The sequence below is a fragment of the Phoca vitulina genome, unplaced genomic scaffold (assembly GCF_004348235.1).
Source record: "Phoca vitulina isolate PV1807 unplaced genomic scaffold, GSC_HSeal_1.0 scaffold3, whole genome shotgun sequence".
Classification (NCBI taxonomy): domain Eukaryota; kingdom Metazoa; phylum Chordata; class Mammalia; order Carnivora; family Phocidae; genus Phoca; species Phoca vitulina.
Genome location: NW_022589706.1, coordinates 92,670,763 through 92,681,641, shown reverse-complemented (window position 1 = coordinate 92,681,641; position 10,879 = coordinate 92,670,763). Strand labels below are relative to the sequence as shown.

The following is a 10,879-nucleotide window of genomic DNA, read 5'->3' as shown; positions in this document are numbered from 1 at the left end:
CTAAACAACCATAAAACCAAATGTTTATACATACATAAAACATAGTTGTCTTGGGAAATGCAGATATGCAGATATGTATGTACCCCACCCCTACACCCAAGACTGCCCCCCCTGCTGTGATATCAACCCGCAGACGCCCCTCTTCACTTTTCTAGGTTTTAGGCCATGAGGCTGTGGGTAGTTAAGCTCTTGGGACTGAAATCAGTGAGGTTGCACGATGGAATCCGGAGGTCGCAGAGCTGACAAGGGGTGTTACGGGGACCTCCTGGGGCCTTCTAAGTGTTGTGGTGGGGAAATGCCTGCAAGGTGTCAAATATTTGTTTCTTTCAGTTCTTTTCCCTGCTCCTTTGTTGCTGCTGAAGGGATTGCAAGGCAGAAAAAAAAATCAGCAGTGGAGTTTTTGCAGTTGTAACAAGATGGAATTGCCTCCCCCTTTCCTGTGGCTTTGATATCTATGATAGAGGGTGATGAGAATCTGAGGAAGGATCTGCGGCTAGCGGCTAGGTAGTGCCTAATCCAGGCAGAAGGAGAGAATTTCTCCTTGCAAACACCCCTCCTCCCCACAAAACACACACTGTGATGTGGTGGTGGGAGAAGAAATGCACTTCAGGGATTGGATCCTGACTGGATATCCTAAACGTCTGCATGTTGGTAGCAGCAAGGAGGCATGAAAGAAGAGAGGGAAGGAAAATATTAGCAGAGGAGGGAAGTGATATGTAAAGGACAGGTCTGTTTAGGTCATACTTTGCCTGTAAAAGAGAGGACAAAACCTAAATTGAGTCCCCTAAATTCATAGTCCAATTACATAAATGCCATTTTATTTCCAAGGAAACATGTTTTAAAACCTACATGATTAAATCCAGATGTGGAATTTTCTGTGGGTAACTCCACTTTGTCTGTGTCAGCTTTATAATCTGTTAAATGTAAGTAGACCTTGGATTTACTCTCTTCTCTCTCATGATTTCCCTCTCTTCAAGATACATAGCTGTGTGGGAACTAGGTTTGCTGGCAGAACCCCATGAAGTGTGAGGACAGTCGGTGGAGTGAGCCATGCAGGGGAAGGAGGGCAGCAGGATCTGAGCAAGGCAGCCAGAATCCCAAGGCAGAAGGTGGAGAAACAGGTGGACAACTCCTATTAGAACTGTCACCTATTATATCAAGAATCTGTGATTGGTGAACTCTAAAATAAGTAAATAAACCTCTCTTCCACAAGTACCCTTTTAATTATGCTTTTGGAGCCAGAAAAATATTAGTAAAAAAAAAAAAAAAGACAAAACTCAAAATGGTGCATACAAGCATCTTGAATAAAAACATCTTGAATAAAGATTTGACAAACACACCTTGGGATTCCTAATATTTTTTTGCCCAATTCATTCTGAAATAAAATCAATTATTTAATTAAATAAGAGTGGGGAAAATCAATAAAATGATTCACAAAAGTTAAACTAAAATGGATTATTTGAGCTAGGTTAGAGACTTAAATCAGTTTCTAATTGAAACCTAGGTTTTAACAATAAATGTTTAAGTTATGCTCAGGTTTTCTTCGGGATACATTAAATTATGGGACAGTAGTCCTCTCTCAAACTTAAAAATGATTACCAGAAAGTAAATATTACCGTCTCTTTGGTCTTCCTTTTCCTTGTTTAACTTCAGTGGCATGGTCAGGAACCACAGAAAGGAGAAATCCTAAAATATCCAACTCCAGTGATTTTTAAAAAATTCGAAGCCAGCTTTTTGGGGGATGGAGAGTGGAGCTGTTGAAAGGCTCTACTAAGGTAAGGTCAAGCCAACAGGGCGGCTTCAAAATCACCAGCAGTGAGTCCACTTTGGAGAGGCAAATGTGTAAGCTTAACTTAAGTCTGTTGCCCTGCAAAAACGAGGCAGGTGTTAGAGGGATGGACTTTTTGGATAGGATGGAGACCCGGACGGATGAAGTCTTCTCTGGTTAGAAAGGAAATTTGATATTAAGAGGGCCTCACTGAATCCCAGTAATAACCAGACAACTGGTGTTGTCCAGTGCACCCGGTGGAAAGTGGGAGGCAGGAAGTAGAAAGGCTCAAGCTCCTTTCCCTGGGTCAGTTCAGGAATTTAATTTCAGCAAATGTTTATTGGAGCCTAATAAGTGTTGGGCACAGTGTTAAGCTCTGGGATATAAAGCTAAATGAAACGTGGTCTTGTCCTTGAGGAGCTCACACTTCAGTAAAATGGCTTCAACATTCCTCATGTGCTTTGTTAACTCTTATCCTGGGACTTGTCAGGGGAGAGCTGTAACTAATACATCCACGCTTCCGAAGTTTTCAAAACCAAGAAAACGAGACACGGCGCGGGGGTGGAGGAGAGATGGCTGCAGGAACTGGTGCCAAGCTTGGGAGCCGCCAGACTCGGGGCTCTGATGGTGTTGCCTTCTGGCAAGGAGCAGCCAAGACCTTCCCCCGCACTGGCATCCTCGAGCTTGGCTGGGGCACAGGGAGGCTGCGGCGGTGCCAGCAGCTGGTCTGGCCTGGACGGTGACAGCCGGGAGCCCGCTAGTAGGTCGAGCGGAGGTCCGGCTCCGGGACGAGACTGCGCGCCCCGCGCCCGCAGCCAGGGGGCAGAGTTCCCGGGCTCGTGCCACCGCTGGCTACCTGGGGCTCAGTCCCCACCACTCCCCGCCGAGTCCGCGCCTTCTCTTTGCGAGTCCTCTCCACCATCCGGGGCTCGGCAGAGCTCAAGATTTCACCGCCGGCGACCGCTTCCGAGGGGCAGGAGCGGAGGCGCAGCGCGCGACCCGCGGCGGGAGGCGAGATGGGGAGGGGAGGGCGGTCCGCGCGCGGGGGCGCGGGAGGGGACTCGAATGGGGGATTCGAGGGACGCTGCAGCCCCGCCCCCGCCCCCTCCTCTCCTCCTCTTCAGAACCGGAGGAGCCGGAGAGCATGGACCAAACCCTGCTGCTCTGGCACCATGACGCTCGCCCGCTTCGTGGTGGCTCTGGTTTTAGGGGCGCTCCCCGAAGTGATCGGCTTTGATCTCGTCGTCAGTAATCCCCTCCACCACCGCTATCGCCATTCGCTCCTTCGAGGGCCCCGGCACCCTTATTACCTTCCCACCCAGCAGCGGCAACAGAGGACGCCTCCGCCGCCCCCTCTACCGCGCGTCCCGCGCCCCCCGCCGGCGCTGCATGCCCAGCGCCTGCACGCCCTCCACGCCGGGCGCACGCCGGGGCCGCACCACCGGGACTGCCCCGCCGGCGAGCCCTGGGTCAACGTGACGGACTTCGGCGCCCCTTGTCTGCGCTGGGCAGAGGTGCCACCCTTCCTCGAGCGGTCGCCCCCGGCGAGCTGGGCTCAGCTGCGAGGGCAGCGCCACAACTTCTGTCGGAGCCCCGACGGCGCGGGCCGACCCTGGTGCTTCTATGGGCACGCCCACGGCAAGGTGGACTGGGGCTACTGCGACTGCAGACACGGTGAGTGGTCCCAGGGCAGCGGCGGCAGCTCGGGACTGGCGGGGAGCCAGCCTGGCTCGCCCAGGGCGTTAGATGTGCCTTGAAGAAAAGGGCTGCTAGTGTGGGGTTTCGGGTTTGCATTGCCGGGTGTGATGGTTGGCTGCCGCCGAGTTACCAGCAAAGTACATTGGTACGGTGATTTTAAATTAGCGAGGCGTGCTTTGTGTGGGAAAGTTGTGAGGATAGTTTTTGTGCAAGGTGCTGCGCCCTGGGTTCGTGGATATGGCCTCTGGCCACTGCTGTGTGTGTGTGTGTGTGTGTACACGCGTGCTCGTCGGGTGGATGTGTGTGCGTTGGGTGGATACGTGTTCTTTAGGTCAGTTTGCCTTGAGGGTGTTACCATATTTACACGAAAGAGGCAAAGTAAAGGAGGAGATAAAGTTTCTAATTACGTTATGGAAAGAGAATATTAAATCTAATATGACAACCAATAATAACCTTACCCCCTCCCCACAGACCCCTATTTGGAAGAATGTGATACATTTTTTGCCTTCACTCTCACCACTGACCTATGTTTGAAAAAATATGGCAAAATTTCCTGGTCAGAATACAACTTGTCAAAATGATGTTCACTTTCTGGGGCACAATTTGGTAAATATTATCAGTGAGTGAAGAGAAAAGAAAGGAAAAAGAGATAGTAACTATCTTAGGGAAGAAGCAACTTGATATAGTCAAATGCAGTTTTCAAGGATGCCATTTTTTAGCTGTATATGTTCTTTGTGGGCAATTGGGATTAGCTGGTGACATCAAGAGATAAAGTTGGTAAGATGTTTTGGTTTTATGGTACAATGAAAACATATTAGTAGGTTTAATGTAAGTAAATGATCTGCCTTTGAACAGTGCTTCACTTTGAGTTGTTGGGGTTTTGTTTAACATTAGGGCTTCCCCCCCACACACACCCCTTCTTTAATAGCTGGGAAGAAAAACTTTTTGTCCTTCAAAGTTTGAATTTTCCTTCAAACATCTTGTTGGCAGCTCTCCATCTAAGCTATGGGGCAGGGGTTTCATGAATTGGGATTCTGAAATATGTTGTACTTTATACCTTTTGGAGGTAATTTGGAGGTTGGCTTTCATAGTGCCATTTTTTTCCTACAGACATTTTTATTTATCTGAATTGCATTAGCTTTGAGTTAAAGGAAAGTGATAGGAAGGTTAAGATCAATTATTCTTCATCCTGGAGAATGAAGTCATTGCTATACTTGTGTTTCATGGACAGAATGCCAATGTGGCTATAAAAAAAATTGAGGTGATATCAGGCAAAGAGCTCTAGCAGTGTCTCATTTTTTACTGTAAGAGATTATCTGTTGTAAAATATCATGTTCAGCAAACATTGGAATTTTTTTCACTTTCCTGTTATTGTAATAAATTTCTTTTTTTTTTTAAGATTTTATTTATTTATTTGACAGAGAGAGAGAGCCAGAGAGGGAACACAAGCAGGGGGACTGGGAGAGGGAGAAGCAGGCTTCCCGCTGAGCAGGGAGCCTGATGCGGGGCTCGATCCCAGGACTTGGGATCATGACCTGAGCCGAAGGCAGACGCTTAACGACTCTTATTTTTAAATGTATATTTAGGATATATAATGTAAATATACTGAAAAAATGGAATTCAAAGTTAAAACAATATAGTGATAAATTGCTCTCTTTCTGACACATAACTCCTTTAACTTCATATTGCAAACGAAGAGTAGGTTGTTCTTTGTTTTCCCCCTTGTGTTGAAGAGAAATTTAAATCTAACAGCAGCACAGACTCTTTGTGATGTTTTTATGTTCATAGCTAATTCTCACCAGACAGAATCCCAAACACTGCATAATCGTTGTGTGTGCAGTATTTCCTGGGGCAAAGTGATTGAACACAAGAGAAACAAAAGAAACCACCCAAGATGGGAGATAAATGCCCCCCCCACCCCCAGAACAGGAAAACAATTGGCTGGCTATGTAATCATTAATTACTTCCCCAGACCCAGTCTTGATAACCAGAACTTCCCATCCTTTCATTTACTCACGTTCTGATTAGGCATGATCCATTCCTTTGAAATGACTGGCATGTTCTGAACATACTTATGGCTTTCTGGCCTTGGTCCTACATTTCACTGAGGAGGGTAAACAAAGCTATCATGGAGTAGTGAAAAGAATATGGAATTATGCTTTAGAAAACACTGGTGTCCGTTTTGGCTCTGGCAGTAGCTATGTAGTGTTGGGTAAGACTCTGAACTCCCAGAGCTTTGGTTTCCTTATCTGCAGAAAAGCAGTTTTTGAGTAGATTAATTCAAAGAACTTTTCCAGCTCTGAGCATGTACCAAAATAACCTGGCCTGATAATACCTAGGATTCATTGAACATTCACTCTGTGTTGGATGCTGAGCTAAGCATTTTATATATTAGTTTTCTCATTTCATTCTCATAACAACATTAAAAGGTAGTGTACATTTTCATGTCACAACTCATTTTGCTCTAGTTCTTTAATTATATAAACATGGAGAAATATATGTGCTCTCTGATGATCCGATTTTTGTAGCTTAAGGACTAGTCTTAAAAGAGGAAAGGAATTATGTTTGGTCCAATGCACATGATCTCCTGTATCTTAGGATTTCGAAATATCTAGAGTTTTTTTTTTTTCTTTACAAAAAACAACTAGAACAAAAGGAAAGAAAATTTATAGTAGTGAGATCCCTCCTTTAAGAAATAAACTGGAGGCCAGAGTCACATATCTAGTTACACTGAGAGAAATGAGGAAGTTGGTGCCTTTAAGGTCTAAGCCTAGTTGAAGGGGCGCTGAGGGGATCTCAGATAAGCGAAGGCAAGGTGTGGACACTCCAGTGGCTCAAATGTCTCAGAGTGAGAAAGATGCCTGGGCTCTAATTGTATGAAACCGTGAATTAGTAATAAAGAGTCATTTGGAGGATTGGAATTAACCCTAAATCAGCCCAGGGAGTTTGTTCTTATAATGAGCACCTAGGAACTTCTTAAAATGCAGATGCCTAGGCTCTAGCCTTCAGAAGCCCTGATTAAGTAATCATTAGATCTGTCTCAGGAATGTGCATTTCTGACGAGCAGTCAAGGTGATTTGGATGCTGAAGACCCTTTATCACACTTGGGAAAACCATGGGAGGGCATCAGAACCCATCTAGAATGTATAGTGGTGGGTGATTAGGTAGACTGAGTCCACCATCTGTGACTTAATTCTGCTAGGTGTAGGATCAAGAAGAAGGCATGCCAATCTATGGTTAACTTTTTGTGTCATTCTAGGAAATGGCACCACTGTTTTTCATTTGACTGGTGTGGGATAATAATAACCTAGTTCACCAGAGTATGATTATTAACTGCACGTGAGCTAGGTTATTTTTTATGTTTCTACAGAAAGAATTAACACGCAAATGATTCTCCCCCCCCTACCCCCCGCATACCCTGCAGTAATTTAGAGCTTCCCGACTAGGAAGGGAAAATCACTTTCCAGTCACTGGTTGGCATGGCAGGTGGGACAACTTGACGCTGTGCTAACTACTCTCCATTACAAGCAGCCGAGCGGAACTCAGCCATCGGTGACTGATGACTGATGGGTAGAACAGGTACAATAAGAGATGATAATGCTCTAATGATGGAGATGTCACCAGAAGGAATGATTCCTAGACCTGACTTTTTGTCATGTCATCATGGTAAGCTGTTCATATGCATGTATCCTCTGCAATCTCCTGATTCAAACAGAGGTAGCAGACTTGTGGGACAATTGTTTACAGGCTGTACTCTTTGAAGTCCATCTGGTGTTTGAAGTGAATGTTAATTAAAAAGTTGGCTGAAAACTGTCCCTTTAAAAAAAAATGCTGCATCTTGATTCTGTGTACAGGTTCTCAGAAACATTAGCAATACCAGATTTGATATATTTCCTGGCTGGATTTTAAATTTTGAGCTCAATCTGCTCTTCAGGATAAGGCAGATGTAAAATACTTTGATTTGAGGCATTGTCTGACTCTTTACTAGTCTGAAGACTTGTTTTTAAGACGAAAATAAGATATCTAGTTACTGTTTTTTAAAAATGTTTTATTTATTTGAGAGAGAGAGAGAGAGAGAGGATGAGTGGGAGGTGCAGAGGGAAAGAGGAGAGAGAATCTCAAGCATGTGAACTAGGAGCCAGATACAGGGCTCGATCTCATCACCCTAACATCATGACCTGAGCCAAAGTCAAGCAAGAGTCCAGTGTTTAACTGACTGAGCCACCCAGGTGCCCCTAGATTCTATTGCCTTTTGTGAGTGATTATCTGTGAGTGTAAATAGATATGTGGCCATTGTCTTTGGGTGTGTGTGTGTGTGTGTGTTAAGGTAATCTTTGTAAAAGTGATTTGGTTCATAGGTGCCTGCGTGGCTCACTGGGTTAAGTGTCCGCCTTCAGCTCAGGTCATGATCTCAAAGTCCTGGGTCGGAGCCCCACTTTGAGCCCTAGTCCTGCTCCTTGCTCAGCAGGGAGTCTGCTTCTCCCCCTCCCTCTGGCCCTCCCCCTGCTCCTGCTTTCTCTTTCTCAAATAAATAAATAAAATCTTTAAAAAAAGAAAAAAAAAGTGATTTGGTTCGTAATTGTGGAGGCAAACCTAAATATACAGCAATAAGATACTACGCAGAGGTTCCCTTCATTTGATGGATACTACGGAGCTACTAAAGTGATAATTATAAAGATTATATATAAAAAATGGAAAAATGCTTATGATAATGTTAAAGGGAAAAGATAGATACCAAATTTATATACATTATGATTGTGAAAATAAAGATGCCTTTGGAAGAGGAAAAAAATTGTAATTACATACTTGGGTATGAGTGTGGCTTGGATCAGTTAAGGTGGTTTTGATGGCAAAGACTAGAAAACCCAATTCAAAACAACTAAAGCAATAAGGAGATTTGTTGTTCATATTACAAGAGGTTGGGCTCCAACGTGGTACAAATGTTTCTCTGCTATTCTTTTGGCTCCTCTGTTCTCTAAGTGTGGCTTATTCCGGGCTTCCCACTGAGACAGGATAGCCTGCAGAAGAAAGAAAGGGCCCCTCCTCATGTAGGTCACATAGAAAGCAAGGAAACCTTCGAGATTTTCACACCCCCCCACTTCCTCCTGCATTTCATTGGCCAAGACTGGATCACATGTTCCTCTGGCACTCTCTGGAAAGGAAAATTCGATTAACACAATTGGGTAGTTTAATCAGGATTAATCTCAGAACAACTATGGGCTCTCCTGCAGGAGGAAGTGAGGTTGTTGTTGAGGAGAACCAACAGGGTCTGCTAAGAGATATGGTTGGAGTTTGTCCTTGCATTTGGGAAATTTAATGCGATGAAAAATAGTAGCAAGTAGGGGCGCCTGGGTGGCTCAGTTGGTTGAGCCGCTGCCTTCGGCTCAGGTCATGATCCCAGGGTCCTGGGATTGAGCCCCGCATCGGGCTCCCTGCTCAGCGAGAGCCTGCCTCTCCCTCTCCCTCTGCCTAGTTGTGCTCTCTCTGTCAAATAAATAAAAATAAAAAAAAATTTTTAAAAATAGTAGTTAGTAATTTAAAAAAATTGTTCTGTGAAATGCTACATTTATTTTTCGGCTGAATCTAGATGAATCACATTTAGCCCCTGATTTGATTGAAAAAGCATGTTTTCTTGTTTTAAGATGCTATTTGCAGGTCTGGCAAATTTATGTCTGAAGTAAATAATTCCATAATTGTTAAGAATATGGAAGTTAGCTCAGTTGTGAGGTAAACACTTTAATTCTAATTTTGAAGCTTCCCCCATCCCTGAATTAACTCATAAAGCAGGCAGTCCTCTGAAATCTCTTCCTTTAGTCTGCATCTTAAACAGGCATTAAGTTGTGCACTATGCGAACAATTGATTGAGATTGCCTTCCATGTGGTTGGCACCCTGTTCAGGAAATGTTTATTTTTGCCTCTTTCGCATCTTACTTTTCCAGGGCAGTCTCCCCCCCTCCCCACTCCCCTTTCGTCCTGCAAGTCAGCCCAACAATATTGATAAAAATTTTATTGTATGCAAAGCACTAAAATAATGAGATTTTTCCCCCACTACAAGACACAACCTCAATACTTTTTATTAGGATCATCAGAGGGACACAAAGGGTGGAAAATGCTGGTTCTTATAACAAGGCAAAGATAGATTTCATTAAACATTTTCTGAGTTCACACTAGGAGCAGCAATTACAAAGATGAATAAGAAATCACCTGTGTCCTCTGGTTGAGGACACCCACTCTCTGATTGAGATGTCAGAAGAATACTAAGCATTTTCATTACCTTTCCTGTGATCCCTACTCTAGGAGACAGATAAGAGGATTACTATCAGGAGTAGTTTAATTTCATCACTCAGAGCTGAACAATGAAATGTTAATACCCATACCATTTGCTTATGTGTGAATAGTTCAGAGACACACAATTGGTGAAGTTTTCTGCTAGGGTTATATGCATGTGTTCTTAGTATTCCATCATTACACCATGGAGAGAGTCTTCTTTTGCATAATACTGTATAACGTTTTAAGTAGTAATTGATAAAATTTATAAATTTCTAATAATCTCAATGTAAATGGGTAGAATTGCTTTTAAGTATACTCTCTCAGGGGCGCCTGGGTGGCTCAGATGGTTAAGTGTCTGTTTGCCTTCGGCTCAGGTCATGATCCCAGGACTCTGGGATCAAGCCCCCCATCTTGTTCCTTGCTCAGCGGGGAGCCTGCTTCTCCCTCTCCTTCTCCTGCTCCCCCTTCTTGTGCTCTCTCATTCTGTCAAATAAATAAATAAAATCTTAAAAAAAAAAAGAGATACTTTCTCATTGTTTAGATACTCTCTCATTTTGACTTAGACCAGTTGAGATTTTTTTTTTCTCAGCACTGAAGGTATCTACATGAATAATAAATGAACAACTAATATGAATTATGGATGTGAACTAATGGAGGCAGATATAGTTCAGTTGGAACTCAATCCGAGGGAATGTTTCATATGTTAAAAGATGATTTGATTTCATTTTGACGTGGCATGATTTGAATAAAATCTGTTTCACAATGCTAAAGCCAGTTTTGGTTATGGGTAAATATAATCATAGAAAAACATCAAAATTAAACTAGCCTCCTGTACTGTACTTGAAAAATTCAACTAACAACCTCCCAATTCAGTTGTTTTCAGGCAATGTGTATTTTTTCTGTATTTTATAATTAAGATAGGACATGATCATTTAGTGTATTTTCCCAGTGTTGCATTTGGTATAAGACATAGGATTATGTTTAATTCATTTGTGAAATATGTGTACTAAATTGTCCAGTATGTAATGGGCTTTTTTCTTTGGAATAGTTCATACATTGAAATTCCTCTATCCCTTTCAGCTTTAAGTATACTTTTTGTCCGAGATCTGAACGATAGCTTGATGTCACCAGCATTCATTCTTT

The 10,879-nt window shown here is 43.4% G+C and overlaps 1 protein-coding gene across 1 annotated transcript in view; it reads left to right on the top strand.

Annotated features, from left to right (window-relative positions):
- Positions 1-2,335: 2,335 nt before the first annotated feature.
- Positions 2,336-10,879, top strand: part of PRSS12 (serine protease 12) — a 77,395-nt gene continuing 68,851 nt past the window's right edge. Inside the window, exon 1 of the mRNA XM_032401089.1 lies at positions 2,336-3,442. Coding sequence (XP_032256980.1) covers positions 2,785-3,442 — 658 coding nt within the window. The 5' untranslated portion in view covers positions 2,336-2,784. The remainder of the gene's footprint in view (positions 3,443-10,879) is intronic.